Below are 23004 nucleotides of genomic sequence, written 5' to 3' on the forward strand. Positions count from 1 at the left end.
TTTTTTCAATTGTTTCAAAGAACAGTGTCTGTCAGAGTATAAAATTCCCATTTCACTGTCCTTGAATAAGGTCTTACTGAAGCACAGCCACTTTCGATGTCTGCTTTCACCTTTCTAGTATACAACTGACTTGTTGAAGCCAAAACCTTATGCCCAGTGAGAGATAAACATATACTGGGTTGTGGGTTTTTGGTTTTTTTTTTAATGATTTTTTGTTTTTGTTTGTTTGTGTTTTTTGTTTTTGTTTTTTTTGTTGTTGTTTTGTTTTGTTTTGTTTTGTTTTTTGAGACAGGGTTTCTCTGTGTAGCCTTGGCTTCCTGGACTTGATTTGTAGACCAGGCTGGCCTCGAACTCTCAGTGATCCACCTGCCTCTGCCTCTCAAGTGCTGGAATTAAAGGTGTGCACCACCGCTCCTGGCTATTTCATTTTTACGTGCATTGGTGTTTTGCCTGCATGCATATCTGTGTGAGGGTGTCAGATCCCTGGAACTGGAGTTATACACAATTGTGAGCTGCCATGTGGGTGCTGGGAGAACCATGATTTCTGGAAGAGCTGCCAGTGCTCTTAACTGCTGAGCCATCTCTCCAGCCCCTAAACATCTACTGTTTAACCCTTGCTCCACAGTATGGAGGACCCCAGAGGAAAATGAGGAAGAATTGAAGATCTAGCCAGAGTAAATCTCAGAAGAACCAGTAGTCAGGAGCTGCAGGCATGACGACAAGTGCCAGGTGCCCTCTAGGCTGGCAGTGAAAACTTTGGTAACTGAATGAGGGAGATACTGGGTGCAGGAGCCAGTGTGTGTGAGTGGAAAGTGAAGAAGTAGATATTGTGGGTGGGTGGGGGTCACTGAGAATCACATAGTATGGGTGAGTCACCTGTGCAGGGGTCAGTCTTTGAGATTTTAAATTGTTAACTTAAAATAGTATATTTTCTATGGCTTTAACTGTTTGTTGAGTTTTCACTTTAGTTTTGTTTTTATGGTACTGGGGATTGATTCTAGAGCCTCTTGCTCACCACAGAACTACATTCCTAGCTCTTTTACAAACATTTCTAGATGAAGTTTGTTTTTGGTGTGTGTGTGTGTGTGTGTGTGTGTGTGTGTGTGTGTGTGTGTGTGTGTGTGTGTGTGTGTGTGTTTTCTCATTAACATGAAGGAAGAGGTAGCTTGCGATGGTTCTGTGCAGTAGTTTGGTTTGTTGCACAAATACATAATTCAGAAGCTTGTCAATCAAACATTTCTCTTTTTTCTCATTAATTAATCAATTTATTCACCCTACATCCCAATCACAGCCCACTCCCTCCTCTTCTGATCCCACCCTCTTCTCCCATTCCTCCTTCCCCTTCTCAGAAAAAGGGAGCCACCAGGACTAAGTGCATCCTCTTCCATTGAGGCCAGAGAGGCAGCCCAGCTAGGGGAAAGTGATCCAAAGTAGGCAGCTTCGCCCATGTCAGAGAAAGGCCCTGCTCCAATTGCTAGGGGACCCTCATGAAGACCAAGCTGCCCATCATCAGCTGCATATGTGTAGGGGGCCTAGATCCAGTCCATGCTTGCTCTTTGGTTGGTGGTTCAGTCTCTGTGAGCCCACATGGGCCTAGGTCAGTTGACTGTTGCTCTTCTTGTGAAGTTCTTGTCCCTTCTGGGTCTCAAAACATTCCTCTATTGCTGGTGAGAGTCCGAACTGTACAACCAATGTTGGGTTACACCACCACTAGAAAAGATCATCCTGAGTGAGGTAACTCAGACCCAGAAAGGTACACATGACAGGAGCTTAGCATAACTGTCCTCTGAGAGGCTCTGTCCAACGGTGGATTGAAGCAGATGCTGAGACTCATGGCCAAACCTTAGGTGAAGCTCAAGGAATCTTGTTGAAGAGTTGGGGGAAGGGTAGAGAAACCCGGATGGGACAAGAATTCCACAATCAAACATTTCTTGAAGAACACTTTTCCCCGGGAGAGAAAAAAAGGTACCTTGCCAGTGCTTTCGGAGATGAGGACAATTAGAAGTTGAAACTGTAAAATAAGAGAATGTTTAAGGAGTGGGAAAGGGAAAGACTGAGTCAATAGAATGTGCAGTTTTTAAAGGTGCATGAGGAGAAATTAGAAAATAGGATACCGGTATTTTACAGGGTTTTTGTCTACTGTGAAACAGACTGAATTTATAAAAATCATAGACTTTTGGTGGTGGTGGTGGTAGTGGTGGTGGTGGTGGTTGTGAGATTGAGCCTAGAGTTCAGAGCCAGGCAGCCACATTACTCCCTAAAGCATACATAGGCTTTTTATGGCAAAGAAACTGAGACCTTGAGGCTTCTGAACCAAAAAGCATCGTTTATTGACTAGAGTAGCTCATTTTAGAACTATTTGTGCTTCACCTACAAGTCATTAACACCAAGAAGAGGCCTGAAAAAGCAGCACACCTAGGCCTGGAAGGTTCTGTCTGACATTTCCAGACATGTGTTCTGATGTCTTAACTTTGAACTTGAAAGGTCTATAAAAATGTGTCTGCTCCTAACAGCTGCTTTCTGTCCAGAAAATGTCAAGAGTCCTGCTTCCTTTGAAAGTGTGTTACATTGACGTTTATTTATTGTGTGAAAGTTCGCTCAGAGGACAACTTCCAGGAGTCATCTCGTTCCAGCATGTGGGCTCCAGGGATTTTAGGCTTGGTTCAAAGTATCTCTAGCCGCTTAGCCATCTTGCTGTCTCTTGTTTGTTTAAAGTTCATAGAGAACTGTAATAAAGAAAAAAATGAAGAAGAATCTGGCCAGGCCTTCTGCTACAGTTAGATTTTCTAACCAAGTCCTAGAATTTTCAGCATCTGAGATCCAGAGACAGCACATATCAGGAAAGGTAGTGAAGCTGTGTTCTCATCATATCCATCCTGTCTTTGATATGATAGGTAGAAAATACCTCAGGAGGGTTGTACAAGGATTCTTGTACAATGTACAGCACTGCATCAGGGTTTGGGGTGCTGCAGCTGTGTGTGCTATAAAGTTAGTCAGGCCCTTACTCACCTTAGGCTACTCTGTCATTGTCTTATTTAAGAACACGAGGCATGTGGTCAAGCTAGTTAACTTAGAGATGCTAACCCATTTGTAGAAGGGCAACCTCATAAACTAGCTGGGAAGAACCCACCCAGCTTTATTCTCATAAGAGCAATGAGGAACGTGGAATATTTCAGAAATATTACCAGTTATTTGTCCATCGTCTGCAGAGGGCACTAGGTTAATATTAGACAATGACTGGCTTAAGTTCATTCTGCTCATCACATCACAGCCACCACCCTTTTACTGGGAGGCCAGTACTACCTTGTGATTGGCTAAGAATAGACATATGAATTGCCTGGAACTTATTCAGCCAACTGTTCTTTTCTCCTGTCACTCACAGTATTCAGTAATGTCCAGCGGTGACTAGTCTGGGCCCCTGTTTTCTGATGATGTATCTCTCTCCTCATAAAGGAGGCAATTAAATGGCAACATGCTTGCCCAGCATCATTTCAGCAGTCAAAGCAATACTGCTACTGAGCTAGTTGGCAGGGACATGGGCCTCAGATAATCTCTGTAGTACCATCAGCCTCTGTGTGCTGGGCAGATTTTCTTGGAAGGAGTAGGTGATTTTTTTTTTTTTTTTAAGGAAAGTACTCAAAACTATTATTCAAGCATAAGTACTGAGTTTTTAAAACAGAAAGAAGTACAGAGTGGTGGTCTTTTGCTAGGATGAAGACAGGAGGTTCAGAGCTGGGAACCTGTAGACAAAATGGAGGTGGAAGCCAACAGGTCCAGCAGGATGTAGTAATTTCAAGGTCGCTGTGCACATTTCTATGTTTGATGTTTTGTATCAATGAAAAAGCTAACACAGATCTTTTAAGAATAAAAGCTAAAAGATTTCTAATGTTTCTGTTATGTAAACAGTCACAGATAAGCCTTTGCATCCAGGTTGCTATGAACCAAAGCCAGGTGGCGTTTTGTGATTCTCTAGGTCTGTTGTCTTCTGTAGATGCCAACTCTGTCTGTCCCACAGGGAGGAGAATGAATAATGATGGTTTCTGTTCTTGTCAGAGAGGGGTCTGTAAGTAGAGACAATTCATTATGCTGCAGGACATGGATGGACAAAGCATGCTCCTCTTGTCTAGTCAGGAACTTCAGAAAAAGTTAACAGAGGTCTTCAAAGAAACCGGATGGTTGTCTACAAGGTAGCTCAGAGAGTAAAGATACTTGCTGCCAAGGCTGACAGCCTAAGTTTCAGCCCTAGGAGCCATATGACAAAAAGAAACCATGTCCCTCAGCTTGTCCTATGGCCTCCACATGCTTGCTATAGCATGTGTGCACACAGAATAGAAAAGTGCATGTAAATAAATAAATAATATTTTTTAAATTAAGAAATTGGAGGCACTCTTATCACTCCGGAGTCAGAAGCAGGCAATCTCTGAGTTCAAGGACAGCCAGGGCTACACTGAGACACCCTGTCTCGAAAAACAAAACAAACAAGCAAACAGAAATTGGAGGAAGAGAAAGTCTTCTGAGGTACTGAGGACTTGGGCACAACCGTTTGTACCTTCAGGATTTGGGGAAGTTAAAGGTTGTTTAATTAGTAGAATGTGCTATCTTTGATTAATTATTACCGTCACCTGCCACTACCACGCTTGCCATAGTGAAGTGAGCATCCTGGCAGGACTTTGAAAAGGCGGTCCCTTGAGAACTGAGTGAAAAGATTTTTCTTGTTTGAATGGTCTCGTGTAAGTTTTCTTAAAAACAAATTTTAGAAAAGGGTATTGAATTTAAAAGACTTTACCAACTCCTGTTTTTCAGTGCCCGAAGTGACGAAACCAAGTTTAAGCCAACCAACGGCCGCCAGCCCAATTGGCAGCTCTCCATCGCCACCAGTCAATGGTGGCAACAATGCCAAAAGGGTGGCAGTGCCGAACGGACAACCGCCAAGCGCCGCCCGCTACATGCCTCGGGAGGTGCCACCGCGATTCCGTTGCCAGCAGGACCACAAAGTGTTACTAAAACGTGGGCAGCCCCCTCCACCGTCCTGCATGCTCCTCGGGGGTGGGGCAGGGCCTCCTCCCTGCACAGCACCTGGAGCAAACCCAAACAACAACGCACAAGTGACAGGAACGCTGCTGCAGAGCGAGAGTGGGACTGCACCAGGTAAGACTCCGGTGCCAGCTTCCTAGGAAGGGAGAAAGCATTTCCTTTGTTTATTTCCTGGTATCAATTCCATGAAAACCATTGTTAGTAAAGAGGGCTTGTATTGTGCAGCCGACGAGAGAGGATCCCAGCACAAAATGTGCATGGACAGTTCTCTGAAGCTGGGTTGTGCTATGTTGGCATGAAAGGCTAATAATAGCATGCTTTACCTCCTAGCATCTGCAGTTCCTCAGCTCTGTTCAGGAAATGAGACTTGCATGGGCTTTTTCTAAATCTCCCAGAATCCTATGCTTCCAGAATGATTGCTTAGGTTGTCGCTTAGATTCTGGAAGGAACACCAGATAATATCATTTCTGTAGTTTGCAACAAGGGTTGGGTGTGTTTTTGGTTTTGTTTTCGTTTTTAATCAGTATTTAATTTTAGAACCCTGGATTTTTGAGCTGTGCTAAACACTGTAATACAGACATGAGGGATCTTTCCCTGAGAGTTTCATTAGACATCTTGAAAGCTCTTTCTTGTCTGTCTTTTGAAAAAGGATCTCAGGTATAGCCCAGGTTGGTGTCAGATTCATGATCCTCCTGCCTCAGATTTGTGAGAGCATGTGCTACCAAGAGTTTTAAATAAATATTAAGTCAATAAATAGCAGAGTTTCCCAGTCCCTTTTAAAAAATTAATGTGCCTTTTTAGGTTATATTACAGTTTAGAGCTTGAGTTAGAGGGCTTAGCAGGCAAAGATGGTGGCCACCAAGCTAGATGGCCTATGTTCCCTTTCCAGGCCTCACCTACACAGTGGGAAGAAAGAACTGACTCCCAGAAGTTGTCCTTAGACCTCCATAGCACACATACAAATAAGTAAATAAAGGTAACTTTGCAAACAAATTTTAAAGGAAAAAAATTAAACTCTGAATATTCTCAAGCATAGACAATACCAGCACAGTCTCAATTGTTAAGATTCTGTTCTTCCCATTTTATATTCTGTGTGGTGTTCTTAATTCATATTAATTAAAAGCTGCTTGTCTAATGGAGAAATTAGGTTAGAAAAAAATTCATTAAAACATTATCTTCCCATACCCACACAGTCTCTCTCTAGATATGGTGTAATCTACTGAAATATGTGCTAAGCGGTACTGATTTAATCCCCTTGGGAGCCTAGATCTATCAGATGCATACTTCTGCATCTCAGCAGCTAGCTCAAGGACTCTTAACATTCAGCGAAGGCTTATGGGGCAGAATTCACAGAGTACTCTGTGAAATTCATGTTAGCAAGATAGGCTCTCAGATGCAAAGACCAGTGTGCAAAAGGAAGGACATGAACAGAGGGCTACCACATGTTCTCAGGGTACAAGAATGCCCTTGTGTGTCAGCAGGAATAACAAGTATGTTGCTTTTGAGAGCTGGTATGGAGTCAGACTTAGCAATGCAGCAATAGCCCGTGACAGGGAGGAAACTAGCATGTCCTCCTAGCTTGGCATATAAAGGCCAATAATCTCAACTCCAGTCCCTGAGACCCATATGGCACAAGGAGAAAACCAACTCCAGCAAATTGTCCTCTGACCTCCACACTGGCATCATGACATGCTCACATATGGTGCATACACACACACTTAACTTATGTAAAGGGGTGACTAAAACCACCCAGGAAAATCGACCAGGTAGACAAGCCAGCCTGAGGATGTACTGAGCTTTCCTGGGGCAGTCAGAGCTCCAGGTGTTGACACATATGTGCAGCTGTGATTAACAGAAGATCTCTTTCCCAGAGTCAACCCTTGGAGGTGCTGCTGCTTCAAATTATGCAAATTCCACTTGGGGCCCGGGAGCCTCCTCCAACAACGGCGCCTCCCCCAACCCAATCCACATCTGGGACAAGGTGATTGTAGACGGGTCTGACATGGAAGAGTGGCCTTGTATTGCCAGCAAAGACACTGAATCTTCTTCCGAAAACACCACCGATAACAACAGTGCCTCAAACCCTGGCTGTGAGAAGAGCGCTCTGCCAGGAAGCACCACTAGTAACAAAGGCAAAGGGAGCCAGTGCCAGTCTGCGAGTTCTGGGAGCGAATGTAATCTTGGGGCCTGGAAATCTGACCCTAAGGCTAAATCTGTTCAATCTTCCAACTCTACTTCAGACAGCAACAGTGGACTAGGAAACTGGAGGAATGTGACTGGTCAGGATAGAATTGGATCTGGCTCTGGCTTCAGCAACTTTAACCCAAATAGCAACCCATCTGCCTGGCCAGCATTGGTCCAAGAAGGAACTTCTAGGAAGGGGGCATTGGAAACAGAAAATAGTAGTTCCAGTGCACAGGTTAGCACAGTAGGTCAGGCATCCAGGGAACAGCAGTCAAAGATGGAAAATGCGGGTGTTAATTTTGTTGTCTCTGGCAGAGAACAGGCTCAAATTCATAACACTGATGGACCAAAAAATGGAAACACTAACTCCTTGAACTTAAGTTCACCAAACCCCATGGAAAATAAGGGAGTGCCCTTTGGAATGGGCTTGGGGAACACCCCCAGGAGCACTGACGCCCCTTCACAGAGCACTGGAGATCGAAAGACTGGGAGTGTTGGGTCTTGGGCTGCAGCTAGGGGGCCTTCTGGAACTGACACCGTCCCTGGACAAAGCAATTCTGGAAATAATGGGAACAATGGGAAAGATAGAGAGGACTCCTGGAAAGGAGCTTCTGTTCCAAAATCAGCGGGCTCAAAAAATGACTCCTGGGACAATAACAGGTCTACGGGTGGGTCCTGGAATTTTGGCCCTCAGGACTCTAATGACAACAAATGGGGTGAAGGGAACAAAATGACATCTGGGGTCTCTCAGGGAGAATGGAAACAGCCGACTGGGTCTGATGAGTTGAAAATTGGAGAATGGAGTGGTCCAAACCAACCAAATTCTAGCACTGGAGCATGGGACAATCAAAAGGGCCACCCCCTCCCTGAAAACCAAGGCAGTGCCCAGGCTCCCTGTTGGGGAAGATCTTCCAGCTCCACAGGAAGTGAGGTTGGAGGTCAAAGCACTGGAAGCAACCACAAAGCAGGAAGTAGCGACAGTCATAATTCAGGCCGTCGGTCGTACAGGCCCACACATCCTGATTGCCAGGCTGTCTTGCAGACTCTTTTGAGCCGAACTGATTTGGACCCCAGGGTGCTCTCAAACACTGGCTGGGGCCAAACTCAAATTAAGCAGGACACGGTGTGGGATATTGAAGAGGTGCCAAGGCCTGAGGGGAAATCTGACAAAGGAACTGAGGGGTGGGAGAGCGCTGCCACACAGACCAAGAACTCAGGGGGCTGGGGAGATGCACCCAGCCAAAGCAATCAAATGAAGTCTGGATGGGGGGAGCTCTCAGCCTCGACAGAATGGAAAGACCCCAAAAGTGCAGGAGGCTGGAATGACTACAAGAACAACTCCTCCTCCAACTGGGGAGGGGGACGAGCAGATGAAAAGACACCGTCCTCTTGGAATGAGAGTTCCTGCAAGGATCAGGGGTGGACAGCTGGGCGCCAGCCCAACCAAGGATGGACTTCTGGGAAGAATGGTTGGGGCGAGGAGGTTGATCAAGTGAGGAGTAACAACTGGGAAAGCCCTGCAGACAAGCCTGTCTCTGGGTGGGGTGAGGGAGGGCGGAATGAAATTGGAACCTGGGGTAATGGTGGGAATACAAACCTAGCTTCAAAAGGTGGGTGGGAAGATTGCAAAAGATCCCCTGCATGGAACGAGACAGGCAGACAGCCCAATTCCTGGAATAAACAACACCAACAGCAGCAGCAGCAGCAGCAGCAGCCGCCACCACCACAGCCAGAGGCTTCTGGTTCCTGGGGAGGCCCACCCCCACCACCTCCAGGCAATGTTCGACCTTCTAATTCCAACTGGAGCAGTGGGCCCCAACCTGCAGCCCCTAAGGATGACGAACCCAGTGGTTGGGAGGAGCCATCTCCACAGTCAATTAGTCGGAAAATGGACATTGATGATGGAACTTCAGCTTGGGGAGACCCTAACAGTTATAACTACAAGAATGTGAACCTATGGGATAAGAATTCCCAAGGGGGCCCAGCACCTCGAGAACCAAACCTGCCTACCCCGATGACTGGAAAATCAGCGTCAGGTAGGTACCCGCTCTTTTCTCGTAGGTCTGAGTAAAAGAAAACTAGCTCAAGTTCTGTGTGTTGTGGTGCATCAAACACTAACTCACTCTGAGGATTGTCACTCCAGTTCCAGCTCTGTTGCTCTGAGGGCACCAGAAAATGGCATCTGCTCTAATGCATTACAGTGGTCTTTCTTGGTCCCTAGAATTATTTTTCTGCAATAATAAGAAAACACAAAACCAAACAAGCTTTTTTTTTTTCCCCCTCCAGCAAACTGTTCTAGGTAGCTGGGTGTGGTGACACACACCTTTCATCCCAGCACTTGGGAGACAGAAGGAGGCAGCTCTCTGAGTTTATGGCCAGCATGGTCTATGGAGCAAGGCCAGAACAGACAGAACAGGGTACACAGAGAAATCCTGTCTCCAAAAAATAAATAAATAAATAATAAATAAAAAGGAAGTAGAAAGAGACTTGGGGTTTTGGTTTGTTTGTTTGTTTGTTTATTTTGTTTTTCAAGGCAAGGTTTCTCCCAAGCTGGCCTCGAACTCACAGAAATCTGCCTGCCTCTGTTTCCCTGAGTGCTGGGATTACAGATGTGTGCCATTGTGCCTGGCTCTTTTTTCTTTCTTTCTTTCTTTCTTTCTTTCTTTCTTTCTTCCTTCCTTTCTTTCTTTCTTTCTTTCTTTCTTTCTTTCTTTCTTTCTTAATTTATATTGGTGTTTTGCCTGCATGTATGTTTGTGTGAAGTTGTCAGATCCCCTGGAATTAGAATTACAGACAGTTGTGGACTACCATGTTGTTGCTGGGATTTGAACCCTGGTCCTTTAGGAGAACAGCCAGTGTTCTTAACCGCCACCCTAAGACCTGCTTTCTTTCCTTCCATCACAGTGCTGTATCACAGCTGACACCTGGACGGGGGGTGGCCCAAATATATTCATTTACTTGTTTATTATTTACTTTTATGGTGCTGGGGGCGTGCTGAGCAAGCACTGTATCCCCAGCCTCATTCCACTTCCTTCCAGGTGACTGCATGGTTGGCTGTGAAGGGAGTGTACTTACAAAGATGGTTCCAGACAGCCAGATCCAGCTGTGCCAACGGCTCTTAGTTCTATTCTGTTTGGCATGAGTGTCCCTGTAAAAGACTCACCAGTTAAGAAAATATGCCTTTCAGGGTTGTTTTTAGTTAAAATTAATCATAATGCTAAGTTTTCCAGTATTCAAAGTTAGCTAAGTTTTTAAGTAAATAATTAGGAACACTAATTAACATGCTTTTAAGAATTTTAAAAGAAGAGGATAGAAATAGAGATTATTCTTTAACTTCATGTCTACAATGACACTTGCTAATGCTGTCAAGTCTTAGGCTCAATCCTGAGACTTCACACTGCACAGAAAACCAGAAGATAATAAGTGAGAATCTTGGCTTCTTGGGTTTCTCACTGTAATCTCTTAGAAGTTTGTTTCACTCATAAATCTTGCTCTTATCTATTACAAATATACCTAGCTTTAAATATTTTTTAATAGGGAAGGGATTATACTTCTGCAATGTTCATCTTGGTTGTTTTGTTTTTGTGTTTTGGCTTTTTGTTTTATTTTGTTTTGGGTTTTGGTTATTTTGTGTGTCAACTTTTTCCCAGGGAAGAGGCAGGGATCCTGATAATGGACCCCAGGGCCTTTCCCTGGTAGGCAGGCAATATTCCTGTAGCTATGTTTTCATCTCTGTTTAAGCTTTTTGTAGCACATACAGTTTTTTCTCTTAGTGGCTTCATATATAGTGGTCATTTTATGATCCTATTTTTGTCTAATCTGTCTCCTCTGGTAGATACTTAGTTGCACTTTACCTACACTTTGTATAACCTTTTTATTTCCTCCTGATATTTAAATTGCTTCCAGTTTATTCTAGAGTTAATACAGTGAGCATTGTACATATAATTTCATCACTTTAGTACCTTTTTCTAGGGTAGATGTTCCTAGCAGTGTTCCAGGGTCACTTTGAAAAATGGCTTTGCCAAATGCCCTCCATAAAGGTTGAATTTGTTTCAGCTGTTCCTGCCCCTTCACCTCCACTGGATGTTAAGTAGTCAATGGATCCTTAAAGGCACACATTTCTTTTTTGCAGTCTGGAACAAAAGCACACCACCTGCTCCAGATAATGGGACTTCAGCCTGGGGTGAGCCAAACGAAAGCAGTCCTGGGTGGGGTGAAATGGATGATGCAGGAGCATCGACCACAAGCTGGGGAAACACACCTGCCAGTGCTCCCAATGCTATGAAACCCAGTAAGTAGGTGTGGTTTTTCAATTGAGGAATTCCTTGTCAATTAGGAAATCAGGCGTTTTGGGGAGGGCTGTTTTATTGGAAGGGCTGATTCAGTGCAGTTCATTACCAGAAACACTAACAGCAGCAAGTAGTAGGAAGTGTTGTTGGCATGTGTGCGAATGTTTATAGTGAGCTACAAGTCACTTATATCATTGATTTAAAAACAAATGGATGCTGGGCGTGGTGGCACAAACCTTTATTCCCAGTACTCAGGGTGAAGCAGGCAGATAGATCTCTGTGAGTTCAAGGCCAGCCTTGTCTATGTGGTTAGTCCCAGGAAAGCCAGAACTCATGGTGAGACCTTGTCTCAAAAAAATAAATAAATTAATTAATTAATTAAATTAAAAATAACAAAATAAAAACAAATGCAGGCTCCTCAAGCACTTGTCTTCAGGTGTTGCTGAGCTTCTCTGTTCCCCAGACCCACATTGTAAAAGAGAAACAACTTGAGCAAATTGTCCCTTGACCACATACATGCATATGCGAACACAAACAATAGTGAGTGTAAGGAAAAAGAAGCAAACTAGATGTAGTATCTAGCCAGAAATTAAGATGTGATCTCTCAGACGTCTACTCACTTTAGAGAATTTTAGTGTTTTTTTTTCCCCCCCTAATCTGACAAGGATGGCAAGTTTTTAAAGAAAGATGTAACTGGCAATTTGTAGTCATTATAAACTGCAAAACTCTTGTTATTTGATTAAATTGAAAATTAGTGTCAGGTGCACATTTCTGCTTGACTGTAACTTCCTTAAACATGCTACGGCATCTTGTTCCTCTTGTACAGCAAACTTAAGGGTTACAATTTTTTGGTTAAAGAATGAAATTTTATAGAACACTCAAATTTGTAGATTAAAAAAGGGATTAAGTGTATTCCATGATACTCAGGACCCTTGTGTGAGTAATATACTAGATTTAATTTGGAATTCACAACCATGCCTATGAGAGTTTGTTGCATTTTAAAAGTTTTTATACTCTCCACTTTATAGACATCTGGAGTTTTCTGAACACCTTGCTCTCATGGTTCCCACTGTAAATTCAGTTGTGCTATCATGGGAAACAGCATCTAGATGACTTGAAATAAATTCATAGTGTTTACAAGGCCTGACATGGATTGTTAGGTGTGTAGGATTCAGAATCCTCTCTTCACCATAAAGCCATACTTCCCTTTTGCAACAGAATGTGTTGGCCAGGTTAATTTGTAGTTGAAGTTCTTTCTGTGGGTAATTTGAATGTGTTATGCTCAGAGGAAGGAGTAAATTATTCTACTGATGCTAAGTAACAAGGTATGACCTATACCACAGCCAAAAATGCCTTATGTTTGATACTCTGAGTTCTATGATTAAAAATCAGATGCTGCTAGGCGATGGTGGTGCACGCCTTTAACCCCAGTACTCGGAAGGCAGAGGCAGGCAGATCTCTGAGTTTGAGGCCAGCCTTGTCTACAGAGTGAGCTCCAGGACAGTCAGGGCTGTTACACAGAGAAACCCTGTCTTGAACTCCCCACCCTCACCAAAAAAAAAAAAAAAAAAAGTTTTTTTCCTGTTGAGTATAAAGTTCAGGGCCTCCTGCATGCTAGGCAAGTGTTGTACCACGGATCTGTAGCCTCAGACCACTCTTATAAATGTGTGTGTGTGTGTGTGTGTGTGTGTGTGTGTGTGTGTGTGTGTGTGTGTGTGTATCTGTCTGTTGGTTAGTTGGAGGTCAGAGGACAGTTTTGTGGAGTTCATTCTCTACATTTTTGTGGTTGTGTTTGTTTGTTTGTTTGTTTGTTTGAAACAGGGTTTCTCTGTGTACCCCTAACTGTCCTGGACTCCCTTTGTAGACTATGCTAGCCTCAAACTCACAAAGACGCCCCTGCATCTGCCTCCCAAGTGCTGGGATTAAAGGTATATGCCACCACACCTGGCTTGATTCTCTACTTTTGAAAAAAATTTCATTTGGATCCCAGAAAACAAAATTCAGTTTGTCAGGCTTGGCAGCAAGCACCTTTACGAGTGGAACTGGGCAGGGGACAAGGTCTGACAATATAACTTAGCCTGGCTTAGAAATCAGAGCTCCCAAGCACTGGGGTTAAAGGTGTGATTTTTTTGGGAGGGGGTATTTGTTTTATACGGATGGATGTTTTGTCTGCATATATGTCGGTGTACCACATGAATGTAGTGCCCTCTGAATCCCTGGGACTGGAGTTACAGACAGTTGTGAGCTGCCATGTGGGGTCTGGGAATTGAACCTGGGTCCTCTGGAAGAGCATTCAGTGCTTTTAACTATCTCTCCAGCCCAGGACCCATTTTTATAAAGGGATCAGTATGCTATATATATATTTTTAGTTTTAAATTCCTGTTGCTTATCAGTGGGTGGTATAAAGCCTGTGCTTGTACAATATACATACAATGCAGGGTGATATAAAACTGTAACCTCTTGTACTATCTGTCTGGCTATCGATATTTTGAGTAATAGTCCTGCCTATTGTTCTTCCATCAGAAAGTCTCTTTCTGTGGCTAAGATGAACTCCATGGAAGAGTCATGGCGTTCGCTTGGACCTGCTGTAGAGTGAGATGCCACCGTTAGAAGAGCCAGCCACCCTGTGCTTTGCAATTGGCAACCCATTTGGCTCTCATAGGTCTCGTCTCGGTCTCAAAGATAGCACCAGTTACTGGAAGTAGTGTAGAGAAGGGGCACTTACCAGCGCTCACTTCATGTGGAGAAGGGAAATCTAGTTCCATACAGTAATTTTGGAGGGACATGAATTCTTTCTTGTAAGCTTGGTATTAACAGTATTTGTTCAATGGGTCTGGCGGTAGAACAGATTGGAGACTGCTGTCCAGTGACCTCCTCTCTGGTTGTTCCATTTTTCTTTTCTCCTCCCACTCTGCCTTCTGTGTTTTCTCCTCAGTTGCTGATACATTTCAATGTTTGTGGACCTAATAAGCTTCAAGTTTCCATGGCCTTGTAGGAGTTTTGTTATTTGTTTGTTTGTGTTCAAGTCAGGGTCTTTGTGTGTAGCCTTGGCTATCCTGGAACCAGGCCGGCCTAAAGCTCAGAGATCTCTGCCTCTGCCTCCCGAGTGCTGGGATTAAAAGGTATGTGCCACTACTACCAAAGTGGCCTTAGATTTTTATTCCCATTTTTATTTCTGCTTCATCCCAAACATAGTAGCCAGTTAAGTTTTGGTCACAGCTATTTGAAATGCCTATATTTGGTAGTGTAAAATAAAGACTTCACCACAGCAGCCATGCACACTAAGAGGAACCAGTTTCTTCTCAAGGAAATGCGAAACTCACTCATTCATATTCAACACACACACTTTTTGTTGTTGTTGTTGTTGATTTGGTTGGGATAGTGTCAGATAGTCTATACTGGCTCAAACTCATGGTAGTTCTGCCTCAGCATCCCAAGTGCTGGGATTACACGCGCGTTCCTCCAGTCTGAAATTTCTTATAATAGCGATGAGTTCTTTTGAGTTTTGAATCACTATCTCCTTGGTTCCAGGAAGAAGCACAGAAGCAGTCAAAAGATCTTGATTGTCAAATGCTCTTGATTGTCAGGTCTATTTGTCTGCTCTCTTAAGTATGAGTCATGCATTTGCCTTGCCATGTAGATGAAGCAGACAAAATGCAAAGATACTAAAATGCTGCATGTGCAAGGAACCTCTCTGTCTGTTACATGTTCTTACCAAAGAACTGATTCATTCTTTCCGTAAAGATTCCAAATCTATGCAAGACGGCTGGGGGGAGAGTGACGGGCCGGTCACAGGAACTCGCCATCCTAGCTGGGAAGAGGAGGAGGATGGAGGAGTCTGGAACACCGCCGGCTCTCAGGGAAGCACTTCCTCCCACAACTCAGCAAGCTGGGGACAAGGAGGAAAGAAACAAATGAAGGTAGTGCTTTAGAAAGGCTTCGGCTTGCCTACTCATTCCTAGAAGGCAGAACTGAGAATTTGTTCATGGAGGGCATGAGGCAGCCGGAGTCACCAGGATCCTAAGGCAGGGGAAAGCATTTCCTTACAAGTTAATAACTACGTCCCTTGTGCCCACTAATCTTCCTATTCCGTGACTTTGAAATCTTGAACTACAGAAGTGGCGCTGCAAGTAAAATGAAATTTGTAAGGTAGAGGTCATTGAGTTTTGTTTTCCATGTTATAATTTATTTTAATTCCTGAGGCCTGCTTTTTAAATGTCTTATGCTTTTGCATTTAAAGACAAAAAAGTCCTATGGGCCAATCTCCTGAAAATGTAGAAAGATACCAAATAGTTCTGGCTTTCCCAGTGGGGATCACCTGACTCATCCCAAGGCCCAGAGCCCTTCTCCCAGTAAAATGAAAGCCGTTTCAGCACTGCTATAACTAAATTCTTTCCTCACTTCCTGTGCCAAGCTGTGCCTTCTAAACACCTCACTGTCCTTGTAACAACCAAGAGTCCTCTTGGAATATCATGAGTTCATTACTTATTTCATAGTCCTGGGGATGGAGCCCAGAGCCCTGAGGATGCTGGGCAAGCACTCTACTGCTGCCTTTGCATAGGGCGCTAGCATTTCATCTGCAGCCGTGATCTTCACACCTGAACCACTGTCTTGACAGATTCTTCTTTTCACTGAAGCTTTGTCCTACACACACACACACACACACACACACACACACACACACACACACACACACACACACACGAATAAGAAACATAGCTGGTCTACATGGAGAAACCCTGTCTTGAAAAACCAGAAGAGAAAGAAAAGAAATAAGAAACAGATGCTCATATGCTTAATTTGGACCTGAAAGCCCTGCCCTGTGAGAAGCTTCCTAGCCAGTATCCTCCCAGGCTTCGGATACTGCCGCACAAGACCATCAGGTGGCCTTTGCCCCTTGTCCTGAAGCTCTAGGTTTCGGGACACGTTTTTCTGTAGGATGGAACAGTTGTTTCTGTTAGAGATGTCAAGTGAAGCAGTACTTCCTGAGTATGTCTTCGCTAAGGACTTGCCTTTCCTTACTCTAGTCACTAAAGAAATCACACTGCGCAGGCTGCCCGGTGTCCTTTGACTCTCCTGCTGTGTGGCCTGCTTTGGCAGTCTTTTGGATCTGGCCTAGCTGAGTGAAAGCTCCTAACTGAACCTCCCACTCAGGTGGCAACCAAGACTTACTCCATTGGGAGTTGAGTGCTTCGATTCTGATGCCCGTGGTTCTGACCTTCAGTACTAAGGGCTTTTTTTTTTTTTTAATGTGATAAAATACACACAATGTAAAAATTATTGTCTTAATCATTCGTAAATATGCAGGACAGTGGCTTTGGGTATATTCATACACAGTCTGTTGTCTTCTACAGCCGAAAGCTCTGCACTAGTAAACTCATCTCTGCTTTCTTCCAGGAGACTCTTTTTCAATCTAACTAAATATAAGTACCCTATCACTTTAATATATGTATTATATATGTGTACTATATATGATATATGTATTAAAGCATGGCTGAACTTATGGCTTACTAGTCATTTAAAGTAACAGGTAAAGCATCAAAATTACAAAAGCTATCAGTTCAGAAAGGTGAACTGAACTCTGCATCATTAGTTTGTGGTTTGAGAGGCTGGGATAAGCTCTGTGACTGAAGTTACATGTCTCATTTCTATAGTGCTCACTAAAAGGAGGAAACAGTGATTCATGGATGAATCCTCTTGCCAAACAGTTTTCAAATATGGGATTGCTGGTAAGCTTTATTTTTCTTTGTGTGTAAACATACCCCAAATTTCAGGCTTACTACAAATTTAAGGACCACTGCCATGTACAGTACAAAATTACAGATTTAAATACGAGTTAAGCAATGTTCTTGGCCCTTTAATCAGTATTGCTTTCTGTTTTATTAAGTGATCTATGCCAAACCACATCTTTGTGTCCTTTTCCTTGGAAAGGTAGGGACAAAAAAGACACTTAAATTGACATCTGTGCCTTTGTTTGCGTTATCATTTTTAAAAAATAACCAGAAAAACTGTGCTGTGATTCATTATCTAGAGAATAATTTATGCAGGATCTCTTAATTTCCTCAAATCTTGGGCACCCCCTGTCCTGGTTGCCAAAAGACAAATGAATTAGTTTGGCCACACAGTTCAAGATTTGATGAGTTGACAAGTCACAAGAAGTTGTCACCATCTGGCTATACTTGTGGGCCTTGACTGTGCCTACTTAAGAATGAGTTTACTTCTCTAGGCAGCTGATGGACTAGTCCTCTGTCCATAGCTGCAATGGTTGCTTACATGTGGAATTGAGTATTAGACATTTAGTAAGGCGTGGGTGGCCATCAACTTGTGATAGCCGCAGTGTTAGTCTTTACTCCAGTTTAAAGTTCACTACAGAGGGTCTTTGTGGGACACCTGTGGTAAGATGTGGCTTTACACATGAAAACTGACATCTCTTCTCTGTTTGAAAAAAGTGTATCCTTAATTGTTTCTCACTTGTGTTTGCTTTGTTTTATTCAGAGTCAAACTGAAGATAACCCAAGCAGCAAAATGGATTTGTCTGTAGGTGTGTATCTCTCCACAAAAGGAATGGGACATATTCATTGCCATGGCAGGCCCTTGGGATCTCCTGCCCTGCTTGAGTTGAGGCAGTCGGATCGATAGCCATTTACTGTATGCTTTATTCTGTATAAGATTTCATACAAGACACAATCTAGAGGTTGAAAATTCAGATGGCTGAAGAGCTGGGAAATAATGTAAAGGAATGTTGGGTGCTAGGAGTGCTGGTTAACTGTGAAGAGGGTATGTCTGCCTCAAGAGCCATCCTTACTCTATCTGAGGCAGTTGCTGCATGAAAAATGCCTGCTTGACTGGACCATGCCTTATTAGCATCCAGATTTGTTTCTAAAATGCTGGAAGCTAAATTCAGATGATTTTAATATGTCTGTAATACTGCTAAACTAGGCCCTCAAGTTGACTTTCTTGTACCCCAGGGTTTTCATCATACTTTTCCATTGTGACTGGAGCAGATGCAGAGTCGGCTCTTCATCTGTGGGATTTTTCTCAGTAATGCTTTTGCTCAACCCCAAAGAATGTAAAAAGAATCAAGTTAGATTAGAGCAGTGGTAATATGTAGTTTGAGCTGTGGCCCGATCATATAACAGATTTATAGGGCTTAGAAAAGGAGGAAGGCATAGTCACCATGCATGCAAAGAGGGGGAAATAGCATTGCACATATGGAGAGGAGGGAGTAGCATCCCACTTACATAAGCTGATCGGGTACTGTAAACACAATCAACTGTTAAATTCTTTCCTTTCCCTTCTTTTTCCCTTTTGGTTTTCCAAGACAGAGTTTCTCTGTGTAGCCTTGGCTGTCCAGGACTTGCTTTGTAGACAAGGCTGGTCTTGAACTCAAAGAGATCTGTTTGCCTCCACCTCTCAGAGTGCTAGGATTACAGGCGTGCCCTGCCCTGTGTTAAATTCTTAAGCTTTAAATCTTAGAGCAACAGGTGTGCCTCTGATCTTTCTATTCCTCATAACTGCTTTAAAGCCCCAGCCATATATGTAACAGGCACTAACATAGTAAAATAGGCAACTTTTCTCATCGCGAACATTTGGCTTCATGAACAAGATGTGTTCATCCAGCACGTCGATTGTAGTCTAAATATTTGCTCAGTCAGCTTTGCCTCAGAGCTCTCCTTAAGCCTTCCGTGGTAGACAGACTGTAGCAGATAGATATTTGTGTTTTCCAAAGGGACCCGTGTGTGCTCCAGGAGCAAAACAGGCACTCTGAGGCAGTGAGAACTCTCCTGGTCTCATGGCAAAGAGTGGAGAGGATTTGTCCCCAGGACCTCAGACAGCAGCTGGGCCAGGCTACATGTGGCTCTTAAGGGAGACATTGATCTTGAAGTTTTTGTTTATGTCCTATCAGATAAGAAATTTGATGTGGACAAGCGAACAATGAATCTCGGGGATTTTAATGATATCATGAGGAAGGATCGACCTGGGTTCCGTCCACCTAATTCCAAAGACTTGGGAACCGCAGACAGTGGGCCTTATTTTGAGAAGGTGAGTTGAATGCTTTGTTTAAAATAAACGTCTGTAAGAATCACTGTGTTCTTATTGCCTTCTCATAGCTCATTGTGGAGAGCTCAGCAAGTAGAACATGAATATCACCTGCTTTAGTGTGGCAACATGAAAATTGCCGATCTCAGCAGGTGATTGGGCAGGAACGGGAGCCAGCTGGTCTTAGTGTTTCTGTGATGGAGCTCGAAGTTTGCGATAGTCAAAAGTTGGGGGGAGATCACGCCACTCAGAACATGGGGAAAAAACATGGAGATACGTTTACCCTGCACTGTCGTTCCTGCTGCTCTGCCAGCTACAGGTGAAATCTGGGCATTGTGCAATCATAAATGTCTTCTGCGAGCCTGGTGTCGGGCACGGAAAAGCTCTGTATCTGTCCTACTTCCCTGGTGGCTTGTGTTTAGGTAAATCGTTATGTTCTTCAAATTCTCACTCCTGATTGAAGCAAATAACTTTTGCTCACTTGTTCTGATTGTAACATTTCTAATGAAATGGTTTCTTGATTCAGAATACTGTTTTAGAGTGCTTGCTCCTGGTCCCCAAAAGTCATTTAAAACCAATAATGGAGCTCTGGGCCCACAGCATTCTGTTGGTCTAGGTGACACTGTATTCCCAGGAAGATTGCCTGGCTTCAGGAGCCATAGCACCAGAGTAATCAGAATTAGACTTATAAAACCAGTGTCTGGCAACCCCTGTCCTGGTGCGGCGGAGTGACTGAGTTAGTAACTCAGAGGAAGAGAACGTCTCTGGAAGAGGCTGACAGATGGTGTCTGCTGGGCAACATGATTATGACCAGATCCAAATTTCATCCTGGGTTATTGCTAATCCATTCTCACTTTGTTTATTCCTATTGTGTCTCTCTTTCCCTTCTTGCATTCTGTTGCTTCACTAACCAACACTCGTTGTGATTGGCTAACTCCTACTACCTTTCAGCTGACTTTGCCTTTCTCCAATCAAGATGGGGTGCCTTGGGGATGAGGCTCCCTGCTCTCCCTTCTCCCCTTCTCCCAGCTACAAGCTGTCTCCCTCTGGTTCCACACTACCCAACGTCAGCCTTGGAGCAATCGGCACAGGGCTCAACCCCCAAAACTTCGCTGCTAGACAAGTAAGGAGGCCTCTCAGATTTGTAATTGCTTGGCTGTGGCCTCGCCTTGGCCCTGGTCTTCAGTTTATTGCATCATTTGTCTGTCTTTGGGAAACCTGTTGATTACTGAATGCACAGAATGATACTAAGTATAGGTTTTACATCTTTCAGCCCATAGAATCAGTCTCTCTTCATGTTTCTCAACATGGATTTTACTTTAAATCTGTTTCTTTTATCTTCATTTTTGGTTATAACTGAGTTAAGAAAATATGAATGAGACTCTTATAGGTATCTTAGATAATCTAGTCATACATTTGACATTTTTAATATTAGATTATATGTTTGCCTAGAGAGATGGCACAGCAAGCAGTTAAGAGCACTTGATGTTCCTGTAGAGTATTCAGGCTTTGTTCCCAGCACCCATATGGAGCTCACATCCTCCTTTAACTCCTCTTTCTGAGGATTCCGCCCCCTTTTCTCGCTTTTGCAGTTACCAGGCATACATACACATGATGCACAGACATACATGCAGGCAAAATACTCACATACTTAAAATAAAAGTAAATAGTTTAAAAGCCAATTGGATATAAACTCAGTATCCCAAGGGTCTTTTTAATTTAGTATATCTGCTAACCAAAAATAAGTAGCAAAACCAATATGATTAAATAAATATTAAGGGTTTAAAAATCTAGCTTCTTGGGGCTGAGGAGTTGCGTTTCATCTGTAGAATTTAAGCCACAGTACTTACATAGAGAGCCCAAGAACATGAGTTATACAATGTGAGATTGAGTCCATTCTGTTTCATGTGATGACTATCGCATGGACATTAAAGGCTAAGGTAAAACAGAACAGCTTATACCATTGTCAAGTTGTACACAGCTGCTCATATGCAGATGTAATGTAGGTTATGCTGTGTCCACGTAGTCAGATTAGTTTTCTCTGGATTGAGGTCACAGACAGTTTTTCTGTCTCCTTCCTTTAATTTCAGCAGTTGGTTTGTTTGTAGTTTCATGTATTACTTACATGAACAGAGAAAGCAATGTTTTGAGGTTGCTCATTTTATATTGAGGTATAGAAAATATAAAATACAAATATGGTCCAGGCTTGCATATTAGTAGGTAAACTTGGGTTTAATAGACCAACCACCAGCTTGGCATTGGACTTTTCTTGTGATGGGTGGATTTCTGTAGAACCCGTCGGTGTCAGGTTGGTGTGTATGTCCTCACCAGAGAGCTTCTAAGTGTTGCAAACTTCTGTCATACAGAGCTCTTTACATTTACTTCATAAGAAAAAGATAAACTTAAGTCAGGCATGGTAGCACACCTGTAAGCCCAGCACTTCAGAGGCCAAGGCAGAAGGATCAGGAGGCGGGAATTTGAAGCCAGCCTGGGCTACAATTTAAAATTCTGTCTCTAATAATAATAATTTAGCCAAATCATATAGCCTTTCAATCAGTTTGCTAGTTTTATTTTAAATTTATATACCTTTCTGAATTAAACCCTGAGGGTGAGGCAAATATCCTCAACAATTAAGAGGATCTAGACAAGCCTAACAATAGTTAGATAAACCACCACTGGCGTGCATACAGCCTTTGAGTCACTCTCTTCTTAATTCCTGGATTTCATGTTTTTGAAATATGGCTATCTTAAGCAAATCCCTGAAAATCAGGCAGTCTGAGCCAAGAAATGAGCTAAGGTGCCATATTAAGATGGCAGGAAAGCATTTGTATAGACTGCTGTTGGCTGGCTTGTATTCGCTTCAGAAACATCAGAATGCTGCGTGGTGGCTTCAGATACCCGTCCATGTTGGCAGGAAGCTGAGAATCTTCTTATCAAAGGAAAGGCTGAAATTTAAAATGACTCTAGCTGGGTGTAGTAGCACATGTAGGCGGATCTCTGTATTTGAGGCTAGCCTGGTCTACAGAGGACACCGAGGGCTACACAGAAAAACTCTGTCTCAAAAAACAAAAAAATAAAAGACTCTAAGCTGGGTCCAGTAACATAAGTTAAACAACTCTCGGGGAAAAATTTTTGATCTTTTTATGATATGTACATTTCTACTTTCCATTTGTAATCATTTTTAGTTTCAGTGAATGTTTTTAATTTACCTGTAGCAGTCTCTTAATCTAGTTTTGAATCATTAAAACCATCACAGTGTCTTCAGTGTTCAGGAATTTAATGACACTATGTGAATTCTTTAAGATTATCTTATCCCTGTGTTAACTGGGACTATTAACCTCAATTTACAAATGCATTATTAGCTGTCTTTGCTGAAGATGTTCAGTGGGATGTTTTCAAATGAATGATTGGTGGGTCATGGATATTTGCAAATGATGTGTGCATCCTGTAGACCAAG

The 23004-nt window shown here is 43.1% G+C and overlaps 1 protein-coding gene across 1 annotated transcript in view; it reads left to right on the forward strand.

Moving 5' to 3' along the window:
* The window catches only part of Tnrc6b (trinucleotide repeat containing adaptor 6B), a 234121-nt gene that overhangs the window by 173957 nt on the left and 37160 nt on the right, over positions 1-23004 (forward strand). The window contains 9 exon segments of the mRNA XM_051160026.1: positions 4804-5148; positions 6906-9254; positions 11351-11509; positions 15252-15427; positions 17162-17236; positions 18003-18048; positions 19414-19550; positions 20499-20525; positions 20527-20670. Of these exon segments, the coding sequence (XP_051015983.1) occupies positions 4804-5148; positions 6906-9254; positions 11351-11509; positions 15252-15427; positions 17162-17236; positions 18003-18048; positions 19414-19550; positions 20499-20525; positions 20527-20670 (3458 nt within the window).

Source organism: Acomys russatus, chromosome 17, assembly GCF_903995435.1.
Source record: "Acomys russatus chromosome 17, mAcoRus1.1, whole genome shotgun sequence".
In the NCBI taxonomy this organism is placed as follows: Eukaryota; Metazoa; Chordata; class Mammalia; order Rodentia; family Muridae; genus Acomys; species Acomys russatus.